The sequence below is a fragment of the Pithys albifrons genome, chromosome 4, assembly GCF_047495875.1.
Source record: "Pithys albifrons albifrons isolate INPA30051 chromosome 4, PitAlb_v1, whole genome shotgun sequence".
Taxonomy (NCBI): Eukaryota; Metazoa; Chordata; class Aves; order Passeriformes; family Thamnophilidae; genus Pithys; species Pithys albifrons.
This window is the reverse complement of record NC_092461.1, coordinates 900,936-914,685: the sequence shown is the minus strand read 5'-3', so window position 1 is coordinate 914,685 and position 13,750 is coordinate 900,936. Positions and strand designations below refer to the sequence as shown.

The 13,750-nt window shown below is 44.2% G+C and overlaps 1 protein-coding gene across 2 annotated transcripts in view; it reads left to right on the top strand.

Annotated features, from left to right (window-relative positions):
* Positions 1–13,750, top strand: part of CDKAL1 (CDKAL1 threonylcarbamoyladenosine tRNA methylthiotransferase) — a 278,423-nt gene that overhangs the window by 247,405 nt on the left and 17,268 nt on the right. For both annotated transcript variants that reach the window (XM_071553173.1, XM_071553174.1), the window contains exons 14-15: positions 9,134–9,217; positions 12,305–12,469. In XM_071553173.1, the coding sequence (XP_071409274.1) occupies positions 9,134–9,217; positions 12,305–12,469 (249 nt within the window). The remainder of the gene's footprint in view (positions 1–9,133; positions 9,218–12,304; positions 12,470–13,750) is intronic.

The following is a 13,750-nucleotide window of genomic DNA, read 5'->3' as shown; positions in this document are numbered from 1 at the left end:
TTTAATTTGACATTTTTGCTTCTGGTGTCCTGCCAAAGGTGATGCTGAGGCATTTACACCAGCACATAATTGAGGTTTCTGTGATGACTTTATGCTTAGCCTTGAGAACTGAGTAGGTTGGGGAGAAGCGAGGAAACCAAAAATCTTAGTCCATGGTAGTAATGTGAAGGTTTTTTGTTCTAGAACAGAAGTGATTTATCTTAGAATTTTCTTGAACTGATCTCTGATATCTTCCTTTAGTGGATGATCAAGAGCTGGTCAGAATTATTATTCAGTGTGCCAATGAAGAGGTGTTTGTTTTGCTTCCCTTTTCCAGATGCACATGCCTGGCATCCAGTTTAAAACCAGGAAAATGCATCCCCACCTGGTTTCAGTGGTGCCTCTGACATTCCAAACACCACACGGGCACAGTACATTTGTCACTCCTTAATGAACCATTCACTTTGGTGCCTGGTGAGCCCTTGATGTCCTCTGTCCCTCAGCTCTGGGCCCCTGAAGTGGCAGCAGTTCCAGGTCTCACCTTGCCTGGCACTGAAGGAACCCCCTGAAGTGTGTAAGGTTTGATCATGTGGTGTCTGCCTTCAAAATAAAAGCAAATAATGTCCTTACCCTCTCCTCATTAACATCAGCAGCTTCTGATGATGTTCAGATGCTTTTTAAGCAGCCTGTGATTCCTGCATGCAAAAGGGGGGGTATTATTCTTTTGAAAAGAAAGCTGATACATATTTATACCCTTTTTTGACTCTCTCTGTTAGTGCCACCACTTTGTATTCTGACTTAATTAACTTGCAATGTTCTGGTACATATTTTGTGTGTTGTTAAATGTATTAATGCAGCTTTCAGTGGGTTTGTGGGGAGAGTTGTGTTTGGCTTTGCATACCAGGGTCGTCTTGGACCTTTGTTTTTCCTGCTTTATCCCATCTGCTCTCCCTTTGTTCTCAGATGAGATGAACAGAGAACATTGGCCACAGTTGTAGGATGAGCAGAGAAATTGTAGTGATATTTTGGAGAGAAGCCCAGCTTTTTGGAGCAGTGTTCTTGGTGGGTTTGATTAAAAAATAGCAGGTTATGGGCATGTTCTGGGAGCACCAGTCTGACTGTGGGGACTCTGGTGTGGTGGCAGGGGAGGCACCACCAACTGATTTGGAACTGCAAGTTCCTGAAGCAATTTCTGGGGGAGTTATTGGAGAGGGTATTTATGGAGATGATTTATCAATTCTCATGGAGCTGATACTTGTCTGGGCTTATGCAGCTGTTACAAGAGATCACTGCACCAGGAATTGCAGATTGTTGCCTTAGCAACTGCCACTTCATTGTGCTTAAATCACTTGGAAAAATGCAGTGTATCCTAAGGAATGGCTTCCAACAAAAACACCCAATCTCCAGTAATTGGAAATAATTTCACAGCAGAAGCAGAAAGGGTGGCCCTTCCTAACAAACATCGTTGGAGCTTTAAGCTTGGCTGCCTCATTTCACCACAAGCTGCACAATAAAATGTAAAAACCCCAAATATTTGTTTCCTCGTGACATCATAATCCATCTGACTGCCAGACTGAGTGGATGCTGAAAGTACTTGTAAAGGATTCTCCCAAACACCATCTTCCATTTGAGATCAGCTGCTTTCCCATATTTGTGTTTTAAATGTCAAGTTTCCTTAGGGGCAGACTCTGTCTATTGGTTTGTTTGTGAAATGTTATGGGTATGAAAGGAAGACCTTAAACATATTTTGCCTTCTCAGATATTTCTTGTGCCTGTTTTGAGCTGATCTTTTAATTTGGACTTCTGGAGATACTTGCCAGTTTTGTGGGGTTTGCTGGATCATCTGAAAAAAGAATATATATATTCTTTTATATATGTATATTCTTTTATATATGTATATTCTTTTATATATGTATATTCTTTTATATATGTATATTCTTTTATATATGTATATTCTTTTATATATGTTCCTATATATAAAAATATGTATTTTTATCTATATAATATAATGCCAGTTCCCTGAGGCAGTTCCAGTGCTCGTGCTGGGTGAGAGTTTCAAACACCAGTTCTGTTCAGAGTGTTTCATGTTGTGCAGCCCCAGCTTTGTGGTCGCTGCTCTGTGTCACTCAGAACTGGATTTTACATGTGTGGAAACAGCATTTTGGAGAGCACAGAAAACAACCTGAGTGCCTTGGCAACACTTGGAACAGAAGGATCCAAAGGAGAGAGACAATGGAAATCTCCCATCTCAGAAAACTTATTTTCCTTTCATAGTATCCAACACAGGCAAGGAAATTCAGAAAGGTGGGATGGCAGAGTTGTCACCATCCTGCTTTTATTATCCCTTTTCCAGGCAATGAACAGAAGAGACAAGGAAAATGCAGACTGAGGGAATTGAAAGGGAATGAGATATTTTGAGGAGCAGTTGTCATTTTTAGGTCACTGCTCCCATCCCTGAATATGATTCCCCTCTGAGCTGCTGGCAGGGGGTGTGTGCTGGGGGAGCTGCATTTTCCCAGCAGGAGAAATCCAAATGGAGCAGAGAGATGCAGGTGCCCAGAACACGAAGGGTTTGTGTCCCCTGGAGCAGGAGCAGTGGGCCAGGGCAGCAGGAGCAGTTCTGCTTCAGCTCCCCTTCCTCCCTCCCTCCCTACCTCTTCCCTCCCCACAGCTATCCCAGCAAATTCCTAAGGGGACCAAAGGCAAGGTGTTCTCTTGCTTTTATGAGCTGCATTTCCTGCTGCTGAAGGGCTGGAACACTTTTGTTGTGCTGATTGTGCCCTGTTAGAGCTGGCTCTCTTTTAGTTTATCCCTAATCCTTCTTCCCTGCTTGTACAACCTCAATCCAGCCTGGAAAATGCTTGGAAGAGTTGATCTGTGGCCATCTCCTTCTTTCCTGCTTGCACAGCCTCAATCCAGCCTGGAAAATGCTTGGAAGGGTTTGTCATGTGGCCATCTCCTTCTTCCCTGCTTGCACAGCCTCAATCCAGCCTGAAAAATGCTTGGAAGGGTTTGTCCTGTGGCCATCTCCTTCTTCCCTGCTTGCACAGCCTCAATCCAGCCTGGAAAATGCTTGGAAAGGTTTGTCCTGTGGCCATCTCCTTCTTCCCTGCTTGCACAGCCTCAATCCAGCCTGGAAAATGCTTGGAAAGGTTTGTCCTGTGGCCATCTCCTTCTTCCCTGCTTGTACAACCTCAATCCAGCCTGGAAAATGCTTGGAAAGGTTTGTCCTGTGGCCATCTCCTTCTTTCCTGCTTGCACAGCCTCAATCCAGCCTGGGAAATGGTTGGAAAGGTTTGTCCTGTGGCCATCTCCTTCTTCCCTGCTTGTACAACCTCAATCCAGCCTGGAAAATGCTTGGAAAGGTTTGTCCTGTGGCCATCTCCTTCTTCCCTGCTTGCACAACCTCAATCCAGCCTGGAAAATGCTTGGAAGGGTTTGTCCTGTGGCCATCTCCTTCTTCCCTGCTTGCACAGCCTCAATCCAGCCTGGAAAATGCTTGGAAGGGTTTGTCCTGTGGCCATCTCCTTCTTTCCTGCTTGCACAACCTCAATCCAGCCTGGAAAATGCTTGGAAGGGTTTGTCCTGTGGCCATCTCCTTCTTTCCTGCTTGCACAGCCTCAATCCAGCCTGGAGAATGCTTGGAAAGGTTTGTCCTGTGGCATCTGCTGCCTGTGCCCATTCTGAATTTTGAGGGGTCCTGTGTGGCTGGTTCAGGTGTGCCCAAAACAAAACAAAAGGCCACTTGCTTAGATATTATTCCATAAGTCAAAACATTTTACACAGTCCTCTTAAAATGAAATTTCTGCACCCCTGTTTGAAGGGGGCTGTTTAATATTTGTGGTTTCACCAGCTCAGCTGTATTGGATGGCAGTGAAATGAGACACCTTGAGGAACATGGGCTGCTTCCCACTTGGAATTGCAGAGTTCACTGGTGAAGAGCTGAGTGTGTGACAACCACCCAGTGCTGTTCCCGAGGCTGCAAAAAACTGAGCAGTGTCAGGCAGGGAAAACCCTGACTCAAAGCAAGTGTAAAATGGTGAAATTTGAGCATAAGTACAAAAGAGTGTGATATGGAGAGGGGGACCAGTAACAGCCACTGTCATTTCATGTGTTTATGTCATGGAGAGCATCCACAGCTCTGTGATGTAGGGAGGAGAGGGAGAATTTTGGTGATGCTGATTAGTGGCATTGCAGGACTGAGGGAGTGTTGTCTGGTTTGGGAAGAAGAAGTTGGAATACCTGAAATCCTTGTGGTGTGTTCTGCTGCTTACTCTGCAGCTCTGTATCAGGTTCTCTGCTTCTTTCCTCAGGTGTAAACTGGGACAGGCACATCTTATAAAGATTAATCTGATGAATTACTGTGTGAAGTAAAAGTTACAGAACTCTTAAATGTTCCTGTCACTCTGTTGCTGCATTTCTGTTCAGGGCTGTGCCCTGGACATCACATAATGGACAGGAGGCACCTTCCCCCCTGGGACTGGCCATCAGCTGGAACGTGAGCCCTGGGGAAGGGGCAGCTGGTAAAAGTATTTTCACCCTGGCATGAAAATTGTCACACTCAGGAGCTGAACTGTTTTAATGTCACTGCCTTTCAGTCTCCACATGTAAAACCCTAAGAAGGCTGTAGAAAAGCTGTGAGACAAGTCCATTCTCTGCCTGCAGAAAGGGAGGGATGTGCACACCCTGAGTTTTGGAGGAGCTGAACAAAGCAGCACCAAGGAGAGTTTGGAAGGAGATGGGTTTGGTACCACTGTAAGATTCTGTGAACATCTTTTTTACAGGGAGGTTGTGGCACACTTGGACTTCTCTGTCAGGAGCAGAAAATACCTACAGTGTATAAATAAAAGGGAATGTTTAATTAGAGTTTTCAAGCTGTTTGGGTTCTATTTACAGGAGGAGTCACGTGAAAGTAGGTCCAGCAGTTCTCCTGTTTACAGGGAAGAACACAATCTGTATAATTGTTAAAAGTCATTTAAAATTATTAAATTACAACTTAAAAATCAGGAGAGAAGTACACCAGAACTGGTGTAAAATGAACTTTCTAAAGTACTCTTGCTTGAGCTTTGCTACACTTGGTCAGAAATATTACAGAAATATTCTGTCCAATCTTCTATAATACAGAAATATCTGTCCATCAGAAGACTCTCTGAAGCAAAGGCACACAAATTGGGCCAGGGTGTATTTTTTGTTGCCCTCTTTATGATGTATTTAAATAAGAAACACAGGAAAGCAGCTTTTCCTGTGGCTTCCAAGACTTGTGCTGAGTCTGTTCCGTGATGCTTGGGGGCAGAATCCAAGGGAGATGCTGAGCAGTCCAGTGTGAGCTGAATTCCACCTGGAGGAGGCTCTGAATCAGTGGAGGTGCTGCCTGTGCCCTGGGCTGGCTTCTGTGGGACAAGTGTAGAATACAGTGGTCATTTTTATTTCTTTAGCCAAACAGAGGCTCTTAAAAACAAAGCTAATAAAATTCAGATTAAAAAAAAAGGAAAGAAAAAAGTAAGAAAGATCATGTGCTTGGATGCTCTGTCTGTAATAAGTAATAAAACTGGTGCAATCATAGTTTTCATTAACTAAAAAAAATAAATTAGTGGTATAAAGTTTTTGTATTGGCCCAACAGGCCACTCACTGGTGATGTTACACAGCAATATTCTGTCACAGCTGATAAAAAGGGATGGTCCTTTGCACCCAAACTGTTGTGGAGTTTAAAAATCAGCCTTGCCTTTTAGCTGATTCAGTTAGTTTTGGTTTAGAAAAGAAACCTAATTTGACTGCAGCCAAGAAGGATTTTGGACATTTCTTACTGCTCATTTATTTTATAAAATCAGCCAGCTGGAAAAACTGCTTTTTGTGGTTTCTGGTAGAGGAAAAACTGAGTTAAAGAATTACCATGTCAGAATTTCCTGTAGGATAAATGAGAATGAAATAAATGTTCCTGAGTGATTTGATTACTGAGATTTCCAAACTTCTTGGGAGCTGTTTCAGTGTAGGAAGTGTCAGGACCAGCAGTGCTTGTGGCTCAGTTTTGGGGGAAAAAAATTCTCTTTGGGTGAATGATTTGATCAGTCCCCCCTGGGATGGGCAGGGGAAGTTGCCTGGCAAGTTTTTTGCTGTCATTCATAAGAATTTTCATACTGCCATCCATAAAGAAAAAAACAGTAATGCTCCTGTAGGAAACCTTTCCAAAGCGAGGTGCCAGGGCTGAGTCTCCTCAGCTCCAGATGCTTTGGCAGAATTGCAGTTCCCTGAGAGCTGTGGAAGCAGATGAAAGAATAGGAATAAAAATAAGATACTGAGCTACTTCTGCTGGTACATGCCTGAAAAAAAATCATCAAAGTTATTATAATTATGACTGTTATTAGATATCATGTCTGGTTTCTGCATATTTAAATTCTGAGAGGGGTGAAACTCAGGCACTTAGAGATCCCAGGGGAATAATTGAGAAGTGACAGCCTATTCCACTTCTTGAGCAAATTTCAGTACCAAAGCTGCACTCTGGGTACTTATATTTCATCTTAGTTACACTTGGATGCAGGACAGGGAGGCATTTCTGTCTTACAAATGCATGTGGCCAATTAGGCTTGTAGATCATGAATACTTCACAGCCTAACTCATTAAATGGAATTTTCCTCTTCTGCTGGTGTGGCAGAGGAGTCTGCAGATCACTGAATGTTGTGTCTTCCTGTGAGCTCAGCCTTGGCAGGACCTTCAGCAAGTGAGCAGAGCTGGGTTTGCCTGCACTCCTCACACGTGCCACGTTCCACTTGTCTGTCTGTCTGTCTGTCTTGGCATAGGCTGTTGGCTCCTCTGCCCTTCTGGGGCTCAGTTTAAATGCCCCAGTTCTGCTGCTCCATTACAAATTTGTCCTTGCTGATTTCCCCCCATTCCCAAGGAATTCTGAGCCCAGCAGCTCTGCCTGGCACAGGGAGCCCTGAGCTCTTCTGCTCATTAAAGCTGGCAGAGTCTCTGAGGACCCACAGCTTATCTCCAGGGATCTAACCCAGGTGTTCTGTTCTTCTTCCCTCTGATTTTACTTTTTGTGTGCAATAGTTTGCCATTCTTTCATCTGGGAGTATGAAGGGATCACATGTAGCTTCGTGTGCCTCAAGGCAGGATCCATGGGGAGGGAAAGGCACATGGAGAGAGACCAGGGAAGCAAAGGACAACTGGGAGAGGAGTTACAGCCCCACCATTGCTCTGAGCCACCTTTGCTGGGTTCTGGTATCAGTAAATAATGAACACAATGTGAGGACGTGGCTTGGTTTGACCTTGGTGCTTCTCAATAGGAGCTTGTTTGCCCAGGGGTGGATGGTGCTTATTTTTCCTCCTCTTTTTCATAATCATAGAACCAACTGGGTTGGAAAAGACCTCTGAGATCATCAAGTCCAACCCTTGGTCCAGCTCCAGTCCCTTTACCAGATCATGGCACTCAGTGCCACGGCCAAGCTCAGCTGAAAAACCTCCAGGGATGGGGAATCCACCCCCTCTCTGGGCAGCCCATTCCAATGCCTGAGCACTCTCTCTGCAAAGAATTTTTTTCTGATCTGCAAATATTCCATGAATTCTGAGACTTCAGCACTTCAGTGCTGAGCAGGTACTGAGTTGTGATTTTAACAGCTGTGGTTTCAGATATTACAGAAGCCACCCAACTTCTCACTGTAGGGGAAATGTTCTCTGTAAAACCATTACTGGAGTTATCTCAGGTGTCTTATTGCCATGTTGTGTTAAACTCCTTTGGGATTTGAATTGAATAAATAATAAAAAATCTCCACCTCTCTGTTGGTTCCACTGGATTCTTACTAAAATATTAATATTTTGTATCTGTTGTTATTTGTCATTGCAGACTTCCCAGAGAAACAGGAATGGAAATTCTAAATGTCCTATAAACAATTATTAAACACCTTTTAAAAGTATGAATAAATATATTTTCTACTATTAGGATTCTGTTGCTGGGTCTGGAAGTGGGGGGGGATTTTGCCCCTCCTGCTGTTTTCTGCCACTGTCAGAGAAATTCCTAATCTTTCTTGCCTTAAAGAATCCAAACATTATTCCCAGATCTGCAGGCTCTTGCCTGTTCATATGGACCTGGTGATGGAGGCCTGAAAACTTCAAGTATCAGCTGCCCCAGGGATGGGTGCAAGTCTTGGATGTAACTTGGCTCAGAGATACTAAAACTTGGGAGTCAAATGTGAAACCTTTTTGTGCCTCAAAATAGTAATAAAAGCAGTGAGTAAATTTAACTTGCTAGACAGTTGTAATTTGCAGAATGCATTTGTCAAATAGTTTGGAAATAATCCAGGGCACATTCAGATGGAAAAAATAGAGATGGGCTGAGACTGAAAATGGGAGTTCAGTGTCTTCAAGGCTTGCAGAAATTAAGCTGTGCAGTTAATTCATTCTACAACTTGGTAATGGACAAAACCAAGAGGTGCTCAGGGAAGGGATTTGAACTCTGGGGAAACTCAGAGTTTGTTTCCTGCCTCCTTGGCCCCTGGTTTGTCTTGGCATCTTTGGTTTAACTAATTGTAGAGCTGGTGCTTCTCTGGGACTGTGTTAGTGGCTGTGGCAGTGGGGAGGTGTGACTGAGACAGGGCTTTGGACTCCACTTGCTGCCTTTCCCATCGTGTCCCTGTGGCTGTGAGCTGGTAAAAACTGTCCTCCTCGAGTCTCTGCAGTGTGGTGGGAATCTGTGATCTTGGAGCACAGCGTAGGGAGGTCCCAAGAAGGGTAAAGAGATGCCCTGGCACTGGAAAGGACAAGTGTGGCTTTCAGAGGAAAGACAGAACGTTACCTTGTGGTGATTGATTGCAGAACTGCTTCATTAGTTGGATGAGGATGTAATGGGCTCTGTGCACATCTGGCATTTTTATGTGTTATCATGTGAACAAGTGAAAAGCAGTTTTTCTTTCTGAAGATGATTTCCCTGTTAAGCCATTACAGCACCACAGTTCCAGCCCTCAGTTCTGCCTCCTAAGCCTGGCAGGTTCAGTCAGTCTCAAGTAGGGCTTTCCCTGCCCCACTTTCTGGCTGACACAGAATTTCCTCAGAGAACTTGATTAGTTCTGCTCACAGCATTTGTTTGTAGTTCAGTTCTCCTCACAGCAGAATTCATTAGTTTTGTTTTCTGACTCATCTCTCCTCTCCTGTTCCCAGGTTGGTGAGAGGCAGAGAGTTCTGGTGACAGAAGAATCCTTTGACTCCAACTACTACGTGGCTCACAATCCTTTCTATGAGCAGGTACAGTTAAATAACCCAAAGAACAGCTTTTATCTTTGCTTTCTGATAATCTCACAGTGTGTCAGGCACAGAAAACAAGGAAAGAAATAAGCAGCTTTTTCCAGGAAACCTGTGGCCAACAAGACTTGTTTGTGAGATATTTTGTTTTTCTGTTGTAAATATAATTTACCTGAAATTATGTAAAGAAATATACAGTGGCTGTTTGAATATACAGCGTGGTTAAGAAGCTGTTAATTATTGCAGTAATGGTTTTTTATTATTATTTGTCTTTTTTTGATAAATCTCCTCTGGTTTTTGTTGCATATTTTAGTCTGTCTTACTTATCACTGTTCCTTTGCTTTTGTAGCTTTCAGTCAGATTTGAGGAATTTGGTCTTCCATATAGAGATTAAAAAGGAGTTGCTTGGAGTCTTGTAGTGTTCAATGCTTTTTTAATGAAATCTTAATTATAAAGTGAAAAAGATATGTATAGAATTAAAAAAGTGTTGATGTTTTGTGGTGTGTTTGTGCAGCATTTAACACAGGTCCTAATTGGGAGTGGCAAAGAATGCACAAAATACACGGGGTAACATACAGAGGGGTGGTTTGATTTCAGTTATGCAAGAAATACCTTTCATTATTAAAATGTAACTCCCTTCCCTAAAGTCTCAGGTGTGGTGTGTTCCACAGGGATAATATCCTGCTGCTCCCCCAGGGGAGCACACACAGCACTTGGTGCTGGTGGCTTAAGATTCCCAGCAGTAAATTGAGTGATTATTACCTTGCAAACCACTCTGGAGTCACCAAATGTCACATTATGTATTACTGGAAGCTGGAGCTCAGTCCTGGTGTGATGTTCTGTGAACTCCAACAGGCATCAAACCTTTCTCTCCTCACTAAGCCCATCTGTATTAAGAGAATTTGCTGCTCAAGCCACATGGACAGAGCTGCAGTGACAGAGTTCTGGCAGAGCTGCACTTGCATTTCTGGAGGCTGTGCTGGTGCAGCTCACAGGGAGCAGAGGAGTCTGAGCTCCCCAAATCAGCAGTCAGGATGAGGGTTTCTGTTGGTAGAACTTTGTTTCTTAGAAATACCACTGAGGGCTTTCCCCCTAACAAACAATTATATCCAAAGAATGTCTGAGTGTGTGTCTGGCTGCTTTGGTTGTTCACAGCCCTTCCCAGAAACTTGCACTCAACCTCCTTCTTTTTCTGAAGTCCCATTTATGTGTAGTTACTTCTCCACGTGGAGACACCAGGATTTACAGAGGTCACAAGCCCAGGGATATATTTATCTGCCTCATTTTCCTTTGATTTAAATTGGCCCAAGAAGCATTCCATGGGAAGGACTGGGATCTCCTTGCATTGTGACACTGTCCCAGTTTAGATCCTGGCTCGGTGTTTGCTGAGTCTCAGCTTGCCCATCTCATGTCTGCTTTTCTTGGAAGGTGCTCTGGAAGCTCAGCAGAATCCCAGGATCTGGAAACACTCCCAGTCACCAACACCTTGAGCCTTTAGGGAAAAAATAAAACTACTGGTGGGGATTTCCTGCAAGTGGGACACTCAGAGTTGTGATAGATGGAAATGGAGGGGCACCGTTTGGCAACAAATGCTCTCCAAATGTGGTTGGCACAGAAATTTCCTCTGGAAATCCTCTGCAGGTGTCAGCTAAAAATCAAACCATTTTAAGGCCTTTTGGTTTCAGCATCAAAGAATCAAGATGCAGGAATGTGATCATCACCTTCAGAAAGCTCTGCTCACCCTGGAGAGGCCCCAGCTGGGGGGCTGTGTCCAGTTCTGGGCTGCTCAGGACACGGAGCTCCTGGGGCAGGTCCAGCAGACAAAGATGAGGAAGGGGCTGGAGCATCTCTGTGAGGAGGAAAGGCTGAGGGAGCTGGACCTGCTCAGCCTCCAGAAGAGATGACTGAGATGACACCTCATCAGGGTGTAAAAGGATCTGAAGGGAGGGACAGAGCCAGGCCCTTCTCAGGGTGCCAGGCAGGAGGACAAGAGGCAACGGCAGGGACTGATGCACAGGAAGATCCACCTGAACATGAGGAACAACTTCTTTGCTGTGAAGGTGACCAAGCACTGGCACAGGTGCCCAGAGGGTGTGGAGTCCCTGCCTGGAGAGGTTCCAGAGAGGGCTGGGTGCAATCCCGTGCCATGTGCTCTGGGATGGCCCTGCCTGAGCAGGGAGGTGGGACCAGGTGACCCACTGTGGTCCCTTCCAGCCTCACCCATCCTGGGATTCTGTGTGTGGAGCAGCTTCAAGTAAATGTGATTGAATAAGTCCCCTGATTCATCTTTTCACTGTAAACAGTGTAAAATGTGTAATTTCATCAGGAAATGACTTCACTTTTCTTTCTTAACTGCTTGTCTGTTTTAGGGCTTTTTTTATTTCATTTATTCTTCCAGCAAAAGTTGTTGCTCATGTCTGTTGGGCTCTTTCTTTTGTAAGATGCATGACCCAGAACCATCTGTTATGTGCTCTGTTCTGTGAAATGGGACTGTCTGATATCAATGATTGTGCAAATTCAGGACAGGCTGGCACTGGCTGCTGACCCAACAAACTCACTCATCCATTTTCACAGGCACTCAGTGTCAGTCCTGCATCTCGTCTCAGCTGCAAAGGATCTGCACTAGCAAAGTAAAGGCTCCTGGGAAGAGAAGCAAGGGCATAATTTCTGTCCAGAAGCACTTACAGACATAAAAACATGTTTGAAAACAGTGTCATGGGGTGGGCATGAAAGAGGAGGCTTTACAGCAGGCTGTGAGAAGTGTGTGCTACAAACCCCCCTGGGGACTGCTCAGGTCTGGATTCCAAAGCTGCAACTCAGGCCCAGCTTTGTCATCACTCACAAAACGGGACTCCCAGAATCTGCTGGAGCTGGAAATTGCTGAGCTAACACTGCCAAGCTCCTGAGGAATGCAAGCTGGAGATCCTGCTGGTCAAGTGTGTCAGGGACTGTGGTTATGCTGATGGCTGAGATTGTAAAGTTTGGGGATTTTCAGTGATGGTTATCAAAAATCTGTTTTCTGAGTGGAAACTGGAGACTCTGATATCCCCTGTGCTCTTCAGTAACTGTGTCTGTATCTTCATTTGAAAGGTCCTTGTGCCAAAGGATCCCCTGCTAATGGGCAAGATGGTGGAAGTGAATATTTATGAAGCTGGGAAGCATTTTCTGAAGGGGCAGCCCGTGGCAGATGGCAGAGCTCACCCTGCATCCATCACCAGGCCCTTGGCAAAAGGAGAAGTCTCTGGTTTAACAGAGGTGAGTAAAAGACATTTTCTGCTTTGCCTCATTGCTAAATCAGCACCTGGTCAAGCAAAATAATTCCATGCTATTTATCTGTTATTATTTTATAGTTCCCCCTTATATATGCATGAAGCTTTAATCTTTTCTGATAGATTGAAGTTTGATTTCAAACTGTGTGTTTGCTGCTGCCTGTACCTTTCCCTTGCTGACCACAGAGGCAGCAACACACTTGTTTCTTCTTCCAAGGTGCAAGGTGGGGCAAAACTTACTAGAATTGAAAAGATTTAACACCAGTGATTATATAACTCAGTGTATTTCAGTTTAGTGGGAGGATGAATCAGTTACTTTTCTTTCCATAACTTTTTTTAAATGACTCTTGATTGCATGTCTGTTGGAACATGTCAGAACACGATTCAGAGGTGCAAAATTAGCTGATGGGAAGAGGTATGGAATATTTACAATGCATTTTGGAGAAAGGTCAACATCTGATTTAGTCCTGTAAAGAAAATGCAACTCTTACAGAGAGATCTGCTCCTTGTTTTACACCTCAGTGGATGTGGCTGTTAGCCAAGTACTCTCATGCATTTCACGGAGCTCTAGTTGTAAAAACTGATGGAGTGTGAAATGAAAATGTGTATCACATTTCCAAGCATCATTTGATGTCCTTTCTCCAGCACTGTTGTTGGGCTCTCCAAAAATATGTAGCACATGGGAGAAGGATAATTGGCAGTTTATCAACCACCTCCTGTTTTTACCATAAATTGTTGACAAGTATTAAAGTTTGTACATCCCCTTGTTTGAGTAGTCATATGTAAAATACATAATCAAGGCAGAGCTGAGCTCCCTGGGCTCTGGAACAAGCCTGGCTGTGGACACAGAGCAGCAGGAATGCACTGTCTGAGGGCACCCACTGCAGTGTGGGCAGCAGGGCATGGACCTGAGCACAGACACATTGCTGAGCTCTCCCTGAGCACCCTGTGTGTGTGTGGATACTGGCCTGGAAAGGGTCTGTAAGAGGGAAAACAGCCCAAACCCTCCAATTCTCTGCTTGGACTATGTAGCTTTTTAAACACAGCTGATTTTTTCAGCAGAACACTTTCTTTTTTCCCAAATAATCTGCTGGAATAGAACCAAGACTGTCATTAAACTGAGTATGTGCTGCCAGAAGCTTGTAGTGTGGTGACAAGCAAGCAGACTCCTGACTGGAATGTTTTATGCTAAAAACAAGAGATAAAATTATTAAAATCAAAGAGAGTGATAATTTCAAAAGGAGCTCTGTGAGATTCATAGATCTGA